Source organism: Falco peregrinus, chromosome 2 (assembly GCF_023634155.1).
Source record: "Falco peregrinus isolate bFalPer1 chromosome 2, bFalPer1.pri, whole genome shotgun sequence".
In the NCBI taxonomy this organism is placed as follows: domain Eukaryota; kingdom Metazoa; phylum Chordata; class Aves; order Falconiformes; family Falconidae; genus Falco; species Falco peregrinus.
Genome location: NC_073722.1, coordinates 46,186,602 through 46,199,816, shown reverse-complemented (window position 1 = coordinate 46,199,816; position 13,215 = coordinate 46,186,602). Strand labels below are relative to the sequence as shown.

General features: G+C 38.8%; 1 protein-coding gene across 1 annotated transcript in view; it reads left to right on the top strand.

Moving 5' to 3' along the window:
* The window catches only part of FAM53A (family with sequence similarity 53 member A), a 74,022-nt gene that overhangs the window by 16,746 nt on the left and 44,061 nt on the right, over positions 1-13,215 (top strand). The window contains exons 2-3 of the mRNA XM_055794747.1: positions 5,451-5,698; positions 12,487-12,541. Of these exons, the coding sequence (XP_055650722.1) occupies positions 5,549-5,698; positions 12,487-12,541 (205 nt within the window). The 5' untranslated portion in view covers positions 5,451-5,548. The remainder of the gene's footprint in view (positions 1-5,450; positions 5,699-12,486; positions 12,542-13,215) is intronic.

Sequence of the window (13,215 nt, the reverse complement as noted above, 5' to 3'; positions counted from 1 at the left end):
TGGCAGAGATTTTACAAGTCATTACTACTCGTGGCTAAACTTTTAATGAAATAAAATTGCCTCTTTAGTAATGTACTGTAAACCTTTACTTTCCCTCAAACTTCGGAATGTCATAGAACAGAACTTTAAATCGGAGATAATGGTAATACTGATTCCATCGCAGCTTATTCTCCAACTGTGAGGAATGTTAGCTTTGGCTTGTGTTTAGAGTTTGATTTTTTTTTTAATATTGTTTGTCTTACTCCTTTTCATTAGTCTACCTTTCAGCAATAAAAATAGCTTCTCTTCCCTCCACCTCTCACCTCTACCCCCCAGCCTTAGGGAGATCCTAGTAAGACTAAGTCTCTCCCAGGACAGGAACTGTCTAACTTCTTCTGTTACACATGTTTATCTTGGATGGTTCAACTTTCTCACTCTCTAGCTAATCAGGCTCCATAAAAGATGGTGTGCTATAGGAAGGATGGCCATAATCTTGTAGGACTTCATCCAACTTGGAGCACCAAGGGCCATTGTTATTGCCTCAGACTTAGAGTTTGAACTTGCATGCCTGGCTCAGCTGCATCCTGTAGAGACTTGTGACAGCAGAGGTGTGTATGTTTGGGGTATGCTTACAGGTTATGTAGAAAGCAGGGCACGTACTTGCAAAGGCAGGCAGAACCTCATTGTGCTGAGATCTGTGCTGTGGGGCAGCTGAAGAAATGCAAATTCAGCAGGATCCATGTTGCCCTAACAAGGATGGTCAAATGGTTCCTCTTACTGAAAATCCAGTTAGTATGAAGTTCTGAGCAGTTTGAGAGGGATTTGGCCTGATGAGCATAAAGGGCATGATAAGGAGAAACTGAAAAACAAGTTAGCAGCTTTTAATCGGTGCTGGAAAGAATATGATGGGAAAAGTCCATAAAATAAAACAGCTTGCTATCTCTGTGTTTAAATTAAATGCATGTCTTGAAGCAAACAAAAAGCCTAAAACATGAAAATACCATGAGGAGTTTTCTGTAGTGTAAGGAACTTCTTTCTAGGAGGCATTGAGGGCCAAAAGCTTGTAAGGTTTGCAAATACATACTAATGCAGTTTTAAAATTACAACAGCGTAGTGAAGCTAGAGTGGCTCTTGGGAATGTCTTACCTCCTAACAGCCAATATTAATTAGCAAAGATGAGGGAGGCAATTCCTGGTAGAGTATAAATAGCTCAACTAGAATGAACCAGGACTTTGGCGACTTTGAATTAAGGTGCTGAGGCTGCAGGGGCAATTTCAGATCACTGCAAGCTGGTGAGTTTGACTAGTCAGAGGAAATAAGAATTGGAAAAAGGAGCAAATAATGTTCAAACCATGCTTTGGAAGGTGACATATAATTCCTAATTATAGTAGAATCTACCTGGCTCAGTGTAGGAAATGCTGATGTCAACTGGCTCTCATGTGGCTTTTTCTTTGTTTTCCTGACACTGCAGTCAGACAGGTACCTAATAAGCAGCATTACCATCCCACAGTGTGCCCACACAAGCATTTGTGTCCCAAACTGGGGAACTGATCCAGCTGGAAAACAGCCTTTCCCAGGAAACAAAAAAGGAAGAGCTCTGGTTTTATCCAACTATAAACATTCCTTGATGTTACACTTGATTCTCTGTGTAGTAGCAAAATCACTTGCTGGTATACTGCTGTGGGCAACAAATAGCCAGAGAATAAAATGTGTTGGCAGTTATGATGGCAGCTGAGGTGTGTCAAACTGCAACCTGGAATTGGTAGGAGTGCGATGGCAATATGGCTGCATCTCAAATACTGGGTTCAGTTTTGGGAGCCTTGCTACAAGAGAGGGACCTTGAAGTGCTGGAGCACGTCCAGAGATGGGCAGTGAAGTTGGGTAAGGATCTGGAGAACAAGTCCTGTGAGGAGCAGCTGAGGGAACCGAAGTTGTTTAGCCTGGAGAAAAAGGAGACTCAAGGGGGACCTTATTGCTCTCTACAGCTACCTGAAAAGAGGTTGTAGGCAGGTGGGGATTGGTCTCTTCTCCAAGATAACAAGTGCCAGGGCAAAAGGAAACGGCCTCAAGTTCTGCCAGGGGAGGTTTAGATTGGATATTGGGGAAACATTTCTTCACTGCAAGGGTAGCCAAGCATTGGAACAGGCTACCTGGGAGGTGGTGGAATCACTGTCCCTGGATGTGTAGATGTGGTACTTAGGGACATGCTGTAGTAGTGGGCTTGGCAGTGCTAGGTTAATAGTTGGACTTGATGATCTTAAAGGTATTTTCCAGTCTAAATGATTCTATGCTTCTATGACAACAGTTTGTCCACTTAAACATTCGTTAAGTCATCATTGGCAAGAAGGACTGTCCAACAGGACCGGATTTGCAGTGTACTGATGTCCACAGCATGGAAAACCTAGTTGACTCACTTTGGACCAGTGTTGGTCTAGCGCAGCGTGCTGAATGCCTGGAGGTGGCTGTAGTGCGCCTTCTGGCTTTGTTTCAGCGTGGGTTACTTCTGGATGAGACTGATGATCCATAATGTGAGATGAAGCAGTTAAAGGAGGCTGAGGGAACTGACTTTAAAAGCATGCTTCTGATCCGAACTAAAACTTGTGCTCCTAGGGTTGGTACTTGGTACTGAGAAATGGAATTTGCTGATGGGGGAGTAGTAGTTGATATATGAAGGCTTGTCTGGGTAACACTGCTTTTTCACCGCTGTCCCATGTAACCCTTGATATATACACTTTTTAAAAAAATCTTTCTCAGTGGAGTGTGTTTAATTTTAAAATATTGTTGGTAAGTGTGAGTTGCTAAAATGAGAGACCCTTCTTGGAATCTCAGCTTTGCTGGTGTTTCAGAACTGACCGAGTTTCACACTGTCAGAAAGAGCCTGAATGGTTGCAACTCTCCAGTATTACTTTCAGTAGCTGGTAGGATTTAAGAATGTGGATAACTGTACAATTCAGCTTGACTCTGATAGTGCCATGCTTCTGTGATTTCTTTTGCCTCCCCTTTATCTTTTCATGCAACTGAAACTATTGGTTCATTAACTAAAACCTAATATTCTTCCATCTATTCTTTCCTTAGTCTGGCTGGTATTATGCTAATTTACGATGTCAGTGAAACATTGGAAGATTAAAAACTAAGAATCTAACTACATTATGGTGAACTGATTACAGAACAAGACCTTGTTTCTCCCCCATCTTTGGTAGTTTTACGGGATTTGCTTTTTTCCTTGAGGAAGAACACGCACAAATTCTTATATGGCCCTTCCAAACAGAAAAGCTAATTAAACACCTGCTGAACTTTTCAGTTGGTTCTTAGTAGTAGCCTCTTAGTTGTGGAAGTATTAATCCTTAAAATGAATCTGAAAGTCTTTGTGCCAGTTACTAAGCTTCTCAGCTTTGGTATGTTTTCAGTCTGTATGTGGACAATTCCTGACCATCAATCAGCCTTTCTTTTTACTTCTCTTCTGGATTTCTAGATCTAGTTTAAACTTTACCAGGTTTAAAAGGGACATTATGATGTATGGTTGTGCTGTTCTAAATATTGCTCTGTTCACACACTTGTCCTTAAATGTGCATAGCATTTCATGAACTCCACTTTTGCTTTGGCAGATGCTGCTTACATTGAAAAGGGTATTTGCAACTTTTACCAATGAGTGTTTCAACTTGAGTGGTTTTGATATTTGAGTTGGTGTGATCAGAACAAAATGTGGTAAATATTTCAAGTTGGGTGCTTTCCTGAAAGACGGGGCATGTTCAGTAAAAACAGACCATTATTTGTGGTTGAAGAGCACTTGTAAGCACCCTGTCTTATAGTAAATAAAAGTAGATGTGAGATTAAGGGCAAAAGATGAGTAGAAATTGTGATTGTGGAACAGCTCTGAGGCTAAGGGAGGCTGTTACCTAACAGATTCCTGTGAAGGTGAAATAGTGTATGGTTAGCAGATGAAAATCATATTTGAGGATGTACTCAAAGGCAACAGGTTTAAAAGATAATCTAACATACCATTAATACTATTAATAATCTTAGTTTTAAGCAGGTTTAACTTGGGTCATGGACTCAAGTGGCTGCTTTTTGCTTACTACTACTGGGTATTTAAACAGCTGGTAAGAAGCAGTGTGGAAAAGAGGCGATATTTTATGGAAATTTCCATTTATAATTCTGCTATTGTATTTTTACCGTAGACTTCTGTTTGCTAGGTTTTAAACTTCTGGTCCTAGCAGCATAGTTGTTCTTTCCTCAAGAGTCATGCTGCTTTGTTAAAATACAAAAATTTGTGCATAGATCTTTCCTGTTTTTTTTTTTTTAATTCCTTAAGCAGTCACTGAGTACCCCTGACCAACTTAAAGCATAAGCAGGAATGGTTAATGTCACTAATGGATCCTCAGCATGACTTGAGGAAAGATGTTTATTAAGACAGTAAGGCAAAATTATGGGGAGTTTGTTGAAGGTACTATGAAGAAATTACTATTAATATTAATGTAGCCTTAGTTTTGAAAACTGGAAGTGAATTTGAGGATTGTGGTGAGCCTGAAAGGTGTGATAGAAGAAGGAAAATGAAGAAGCTGAAGTCCTGTGGTTTTGTTCTGTTTCTTCATGAACTGGAAGAATGGGGTGGAGTTCAGGGAAGTACAGAGGTCCATTTGCTGTGGTAGAAATAACCAGCTAATAAAGACTGATGGAAGACTGTGAGGAATTATATTGTAGCAGTTTAAGGTTACTGATGTTGAGGGAAGAGAGAGAGGGAAAGAAATAATGTAGAAGATCATTAGGATTGAAAGAGGCAGCTGGTGAACCTGGTGCTTTTGATTTAGATGACTGCTCACAGAATAAAGATATCTAAGCTTTTGTCAGTGATGCTTTTACATGTATGGTAATCTGTCCTGCTTACAAGTTTAAGAGCTGGTGTTTGCTGACAGGTAGCAATTACATAACTTCTTAAAAATAAAACCCACAGGGAATATATTAGAAATAGCTGAGAGCTTGGAAAGTGGGTATAGCATATGAGCTACCTGCTGCTCCACCCTCCTTAAGAAAGGTTTAGCAATGAAACAATATGGTAGAATGTGTTAAATGTACAGAAAAGTTTGGTAGGTATCTGCATGTTTTGTATGCTGTTCTGGTGTACCTGGCTAAGACTTGAGTAGTTAAATGAGGGAAAGCTGAAGTCTTTCCTTCTGCCTTGGATAAAAATCCTAGGTAGAACCAGTTTAATACTACAAAACAACCAAATATAATATCCTGATCTTTACTATGAATGAGTATCACCTCCCTTTTGAGATTTCATTGATTACAACTGCAATAGGAGTACTCTTTCATGGATAGACATGTCATCTGAAATTCCAGGCGATGGCATTGGTCAAAGAGTGATATTCTTGCATAAATAAATGATCCAAACGCGAGTCCTGTTATTAAAACAGTAATTGAGGTAAACAGATTTTTTCTGACTTTTTCTTTTTTCTGCCCCAATTTTACAGAAAATCAGACATGATACACTGACAGCAGTTGGAAATAAACTTTGGCAATAAGATGGAAGCATAAATCTCAAGACTTTAAACCAAAACAGAAATGGCTCATGAGTATTGAAACAAGAGACCGAAAGAGCCTCCAACACTTCTGTGTGAGCAGTGGAAAAGGAACAACTACCATGGTAACACTAATAACAGAAAAGCTGCAGAACCAGAGCTTGGATGATCTGACATGTAAAACGTACAATATTAATCTGGTAAGGATCTGTCAAAATAATGTGTAATAAATGTGAAATGCAAAGTAGATTAGAAGTAACTCAAAACTACGTAACAAATTCAAGGATGTAGATCAGCCAGAATTCAACTCTTTAAGTTAGGACTGGTTTGCAGGGTTGCATGAGAGCTATATGGGGGGGTCAGGGGAAGAAACTTCGGTGTATGGCCCTTGTTGGTGTAATGCTTTCTTATTTTAGTAATCTTGTTAACCTTAGTTTCATTTTTGAATAAATAGCAAAAAGCCTGAATTATCAAAACCTCCTCAGGATTCCTTTTTCCCCTAATGAAAAACACAAGTACTGGTATGTCATGAAGTTTTCTTCACTTCATATGGCCAAGTGCTCAATATCTGACAACAGTATTTACTTACAAAAATCAGTGACCACTGTGTAGGTAACTCCCAGCCCCTGGCAGAAGGAAAACATGTCATCAAGTAAATACAGTTGAACTGAAAGTCAAGTTACTGACAACCAGACTGGTGCTAGTAGATCTTTGCTTTTGTCAGTGTGTCAGATGTCTGGTGCTCTGAAAAGTTTTGTAATATTTGTGGATCAGGCATGCTATTTGGACACGGAGTCTGTTCTTTTTGCATTTAAATTCTGAAAAGAGCTATTAGCTGGTCCAGAGTGAGTAATGCAAAATAGTGTCCTGTCAGTTTGGGGTGCCCACCTGAGAGCCCTGGGACCATATTATTCTTGTAATACACTAGCGTCATTTCACTGACTTTAATTTGTAACGGCACCCTTCTATAGGTCAAACTTCAGGGTGCCAAAGGGACACAAAAAAAAGACTAAATGTCCAAGTATTTTTCAACTCGAGTTATATTTAAAATTACAATAATGCTAGCATTGAAACTGAAGCATGTTTAGTTACTTTAACAATAAGATTCTGCCTCTATTATGACTTGTACTGAAATAGCTGAACTGCTTCCTTATTTATTTTACAAGCCCAAACTAGGTGAAGCACATCCTGATTGTAGTGGAGTTTCTGCACAAGTACCTGCAATTCTCATGTGTGAAGTGCTTGACCCGTTGTCCAATACTTTGTCCAGTAAGATTTCTAATAGTAGACATCAAATGGTTTTATTTTTAAAACTGTAACAGGTCCATTTAGAGTTCTAATAACCTATTTGGTTTTAGTATCTTCAAGTAAAATACATGCCGTTTTTGAAAGGCAGATAAAAGCTCTTGGAATGATGTTAACTCTCAAAATCAAGTGTTTACTCAGTGCTTATGCTTATTTTGGCTAGCTTGGTGAAGCACTTGGGCTATGCAGTTTCTAGGAGAATCTTCTGTATTCTTGAACTGGCAAACTCATTTGTAAGGAAACTGAGCCAAAGTGCGAGACAGCAATGACCTGTAATCAGCAGCATTGCTTGCCTCCTTTGAACTTGCAGTGACATCTTGTGACTACTAGTTTTTGAGGCATTGAAGTTTGCATAAATTTGAAAAATTAGCTGTCCTTTTACTGATAGTCACTGTAGGTTTCGGACCAGAAACATGTAACACATCCTTCTCTGCTCTTATTTTATGCTGTGTGGAGTCTATACAGGACTGTGTTGGCACGCTGTCATGTCTTGTAGGTTGGTTGCTTTTTATTTCTGTCCTTACCTGTACATACAATAAAGCACACAAAAGGATGAGTGCAGTGGAAAATGTCTCATCAGTGGTTTTGTTCTCACCCTTCTGCTCCTTTCCTCTGTTCTATCAAGTAATTGATTTTGTAAATGCTTTAGTTTTTGTAGAAGGTGGGTTCTAAGGCCAGGAACAGGTTCTAGTGGCACACAGTGGCCACTTGAAAAAGTGTGGAAATCAGTGAGGTGTGAATAAATGTGCAACTGGTTTTTTTTTTACTGCCAAAAAGAATTCATGGGAGCAAATGATGGCTCCTTGACTAAAACATGAATCTAAGATGAAAAAGTACACTTTTTTTTCCCCTAGTAAAGACAGCTGGTAGTGAGGGTCTTGAATCTGCTCTATGGCATGTTTAGACTTTTTGGGAAGAGGTTCAGGTTCATGCTGTAGTTTACTCTAAATCATTCTTGCTATTAGAAGAATTCTGAAATGGTCTTGCCAGAACCTTTCATTACTTGTGCTGGCACAAAATCCTGTGAGACCATGTGGTGAATCATATTGTGCACTGATCGAGGATTAAGACTAACCTTTCTTGCCCAAGTTATGTTAAACCTTACCAGTTTCACAATACCTTTCACAGTCCATCCACACAAGTGCTCCTCTTGGTACAAGCAGATAAAATAGCTGGGGAAAAAGCTATTCTGTAATGCTGCTCATAAATGAGGGTTACAAAAGAAAGCAAGAATGGTGTTGAAAGCTATTAACCTTCCAGCTAGCCAAGCTGGGCATGAAGACAACAGGCATAGGATGCTTTTTCAATTGTGTAAGCTGTATTGTGACCACCCAGTACCTTTACCTGTTGCCTGAGTATATTGTAGAATATTAGCTGTAGCTTTTTAGTGCTCTGTTAAATGGCATATTAATTTTCCAAGTGAGTGTAATTCATTTGGCCTGTGCATTCTCAGTTACATTGTACAATCTTATGCTGCACATGCCTTCAGAAACAAACAAATGATTGGGTTTCCTGCTGTAGAAGCAAGAAGGTTGTCCTAGGCTTTTGTCTCAAGTGGGCACTGAAGCTCACAAGGTAGAACAATGTCCCTGGTTGGTTGACTCTGCTTAACAACAGTGAGATGTTCTGTGAGCATATTACGGCTTTCATGAGTTGACAGCATGAATAATTCAAATAATTGGTCTCTCTTCTTGAACATAGATCCCTTGAACCTTAAGAGTCTTGAGGAGTTTTTATGTTTGGACTAAGCTTGCACTTTTTTGTATTTGTGTAGAAGCTAGTGTTGGTTTGTGAAGTAACAGTGTGAGCTGCGTGCCTTCGAAGTGTGGTGTTGAGAAGGAAATGTGAGCATCTCCAGACAAGCATTTGTGGAAGAAAAAAGCTGTACTATAAACCCCTTCTGTACATGTTGGTCATCACTTTTAATTTTTGTGAAGCTGACTTGTGTTGAAAGACAGAATTGAAGTGACTTCCTTGGATGGAAAGCCACTAGCTGAAATCCTTGAGGGCTGAGTCTAAGATGTGACTTCATCATGTCTTTGCATTCCAAGAAAAGGTCAAATGCTTCTCATCACGACTTCCTATTTGGTCGTATTTGGAGGATATTTGGTAAGAGAGATAGAGGTCTGGCATGGCCTGCTTGAACTGTGAAAGTCACACCTGTGTGGTAGTTAAATTAGTACTGGAATAATAAATACTGGCTTTCCTGTGGTTTGGTAAGAATGCTGATAAATTGGAGGAACCCAAATATACTTGGAAACTGGGGATAATGCCTTGGAATTAAAGAAATTAATTTTAAAATTATGAAGAACAAGGAGTCATTCAGGGAATGAGGAGGAGAGTACAAGCTGTGAAGTTATTAATGTAATGGCTTGGGGTGTATGTAGAAGAATAGCCAGAAGTATTTTTGTTAGTTAGGTTTTCACTAGCAAAGAACACTTACGTAAATTGTAATTGTCAGTCTCACTTGCATGCCTCTTTTGTTTAGTCAGTTAAAGACTAGGTGTTGCTGTAAGTGAATATTTTACTGAAAGAACAGCTGCTAAGACCTGGTAAACCAATGGAAAATGGCATTGCTGTCCTAAATGTCATACCGTGCAATTCCTTTCCTCTTGAGCATAGCCTCTCCAAATGCACAAAAGAGGTTCTGCTTTTGAACAATCATTTCAAAATAGATCTGCTTTCTTGCATGAAGTGATTACAACCTTAAGTGAAACTAGTAGACTCATTGTTTTGTGTATATCTATCTTGAAATGTGCCTTTTCCTGGAAAGTGCTCAAGAGGCATCGGATCTTGGTGGCTTTTTGATACCTGTTCAAAAAGGAGCAGTTGGAAGATGATATGCATAACCTCCTGAGTTTTCTCTTCAGGAAAATTACCTTATTGAAAAATTTGACCTTATTCTAAGGAAATTTTTTTTCTTCATGCAGAGGTTGGCAGACTTCCCTGTCAAGGTTCTTAACAATTGCAATCTCTTCTTGAGCATAATTATAAAAAAACCCTCTTAATTCAGGAAGCTTCAGGTACATCATAGCACAAAGGGAATGAATGTGGGAGGGCAGAGCATGGCCAGCCCAGGAGGGGTGATAAACTGGTTCAGTGACCTGGTCATGATCTAGTGGGACTTCTGCCATGTGCTGTTTAGAGCCTCGTTCCTATGAAAAATTTACAGCCTGATAGTCTACTCAAGTTTGTACTTCCAGACATCATTAAAATATACTGCCAGATAGTGTTCCCAAGTATTTTTTATATGTACAGAAAACCAAGTACATATAATGGAGATTTTTTGCTTATTGTTTTCTTAGTCAGCCCTTATTTCGCTGCATTGAGCTTTTACTGAAAAAATTGCAGCTTACTCTTTTGCATGTGAGGTGTGACATTCTTAGTGAGGGATTTTGGTCTCAATCTCTATAGAGAATTAGTACTTTTTCTGTAACTTACAAGAATTCTGTGTAAATGATTACTTAACAAGTTGTAGGGGTAGTAATGTCTGCCTTGTCATAGAAGTGAGCTCACGAATAGCTGTAAGGACAGGGTTGCTGTCTGTATTAGAACACTGCAAATGCTCTCTGTAGTACGGATAGTCTGTGTGTATGTCATCCCACTTTTTCCATTCTTTCCTTGAAAAATGTTTCAGTGCTTTGCAACTGTCAGAGATAGAGTAGTTTAGACTCTACCCGATGGATGAGGCTTTTTAAGGTGGTCAAAGTGCAGGTAAAGAACTCAGGCATTCATGAAGAGAATCTTGTTAAAGGTGCATTTAGCTTTAAATGAATTGTAAAAAGTAGATATCAATCTATTTTGCTACATGGGGTTGTCCTTGAGGTTCTGTTCTAAGCAGCAAAGATCTTGTAAATAGTCAGTAGTCTTTTAAACATTGCTAATTATGTTACGATTCTTATTGCCATTTTCCATGTAGTTCAAGATACATTGGCTTTTAAGACTTTTTGGTACAGAATTCTGTTCCAAACACATGTTTTCCGTAACTGCTGATAGTTGAATAGGTTGATACTGCCTTTTATTTGGGAAAACTGGAGAGGGAGGAATTTTCTGCAAAACCTTAAGTTTTTTAATTTGTTTCCCCTTCAGAGACACCTGAAATGTAATTAGTACTGTTAATGTGCTCTTGTGTTCTATATGACACCTTAGTAGCTGTTTAGGGTAAATGGTTGATACTAGCTTTTTAAATGTGTATGCTATGTAACTGGCAACTGCAGCTAAAATCAAACTGTTAAAAGTGACTGGGGCTCCTGCTGTCAAGTAGCAGACTTCACATGATTCGGATAGGGCTAATTAACTGTAAATCTGACAGATTCAGACTTACGTAAACAGCAGAACCTCAAGTAGCCTTCTTTAAAAAGTTTACATTTGCATCTGTAGATGCATTTATAAAAGCAAATGGCTTGTCTTGTATGCAGATGTTGATAAATTAAGATAAAAAATCAGATTGCTGTGCTGTCCTTTGTTTCATTATTTCCTACCTCTAAACAACAATACCAAGGGAATATTGCCACAGTTTAGCATTTGTAACTTGTGTGGGGCTCAAACATATAAAGTTGTCACTAGCAGTTTGTGTGCTGCCTTACAGCAAAAAAAAAAAACAACTTTGTAGCCCAAGGATGTTTAAAAATCGACTTTGTATCTGGAAAGGAAGTGCATGTACAATGCCATCTTCTTTGGCACTACACAAAAAACAATCTTCACATAGAGCGTGTTGCTCTCTTTAAAGCGGTCTTCCTCTCTATTTCCCCCATCACCACCTCAGGATGATGACCCTTGGGCTCTGATGGAGCCTTAAGCCATTTATTTATAACTCCATTATAGACGGCAGGATAACAAGCTCTAATCGTTTCTGAGAAATCTAGACCCTTTAAGAATGCCTCTGTAGTAATATTTGCTAGTTAAATTAGTTAAGTAGACAGAAAAACATTCTACATGTAAATGTGTCTTACTGTGCAGATGCTACTGATGAAGTTTAATCATGAAATCTGAGGCTCTTTACAGCCAAACATTGTTTTAAGTATGGCTTCTATATTGTTTCCAAGTGGTGAACAGTCACCAATAAACCATGGTTTCCAAAGCTTGTTAGTTTGCAAAAGATGGTATTTGGTTAGGAGAGATGTTTTAAATGACTCTTGTACTTTCAAGTTTTAAGATACTTGGCAACACTAATTCTAAGATGATGTATACTACTAGTAAAGCCTGACTGGGACAATGCTTGTGGTGGTGACCCTGAAGAGCTTCTACACTTAGTTTAGATAAAGCTAGTCCTGTCAGTTTAAGATGAGGTGTTTCGCTTTTTAGCCTTAAGATTGAAAATGGAAACCCAATTGTCAGATGGTAATTTCCTCCCCACTGAAATGAGAACTGGATCAAAGCTTTTTTGTTAAGGGTGAATTATCGCTCTTAATTTTGCAGCTTATTCACATTGGCTAATATTGTAATTCTTGAAACAGTTTGAAACTTAGCATTAAAATAGAAAATATTACAAATAGCTAGATGCCAGCAGTTTTATTTATGAAGATCAGCTCTTCAGGAATTTCTGGAAGATACCCAGCAAACCTCATCCTTTTAAAGATGTTGTTAAATGTACAAATAGGGAAACTGAAAACTGCATGCCGTTTTCTGGAAGTGTATGCTGACTCTTTCACACAGTTGAAACTTTTTTTCTGATTGATTTCAGTACTCATCTGAGAAGCTGAACAAAAGTGGCAGCTTGTTCCCTTTCGAAATCAATGGTAAGTTCTTCAGAAACCTTAGCTGTGTTTTACTGAGGTAATTGGTATAGCAAGCAGCCTTTCTTTTGTAAATAAGGTGAGGGGGATGGAGCATGCTGTTGTAGAGCCTGCTGGTTTAAGCTGGTCTTTGAACAATACTGGGAATAGCTGGTTGTTAGTTCTGTACTTGTGATCTGCTTTGCATAGTAAAAGCTCTTGTAACACATTTTTTTGGTTCAATATCTGCTATGGTGTACAGAAGCACAGCAATGCTGGTTTTGATGCTACACATCTCTTCAGGTTCCTCAGCTAGCAGAAATCTTTACATACCTTCTTACATGTCTTGCCACATGGAATATTCAGCATGATGCAAACCCTAAGTTGCCAGTGCCTTCATACAAGTGTTACTTGTTTTTTCCACCTTGGTTGTCTTAGAATAAGAGTAAACTCTATCTAGCAAAAATGGAAATGCCACTTAGATGTAAACTTTGTACTGCTTTATTAAGGGATGGACTTGAAATTTTGCATGTTCTGTTGTGTCTGTAAGCATGGAGGATTTTTATTTGCTGAGTGGGATGCCCCATAAAATGTGAATCCTGGTTGTTGTAAGGTTTCAAAGAGAAATGGTATTTTTATCTTAAATACTGTTACCAACAAGACAGGTATCATAGTGGGAGCCTCTTCGAGCCTCCACC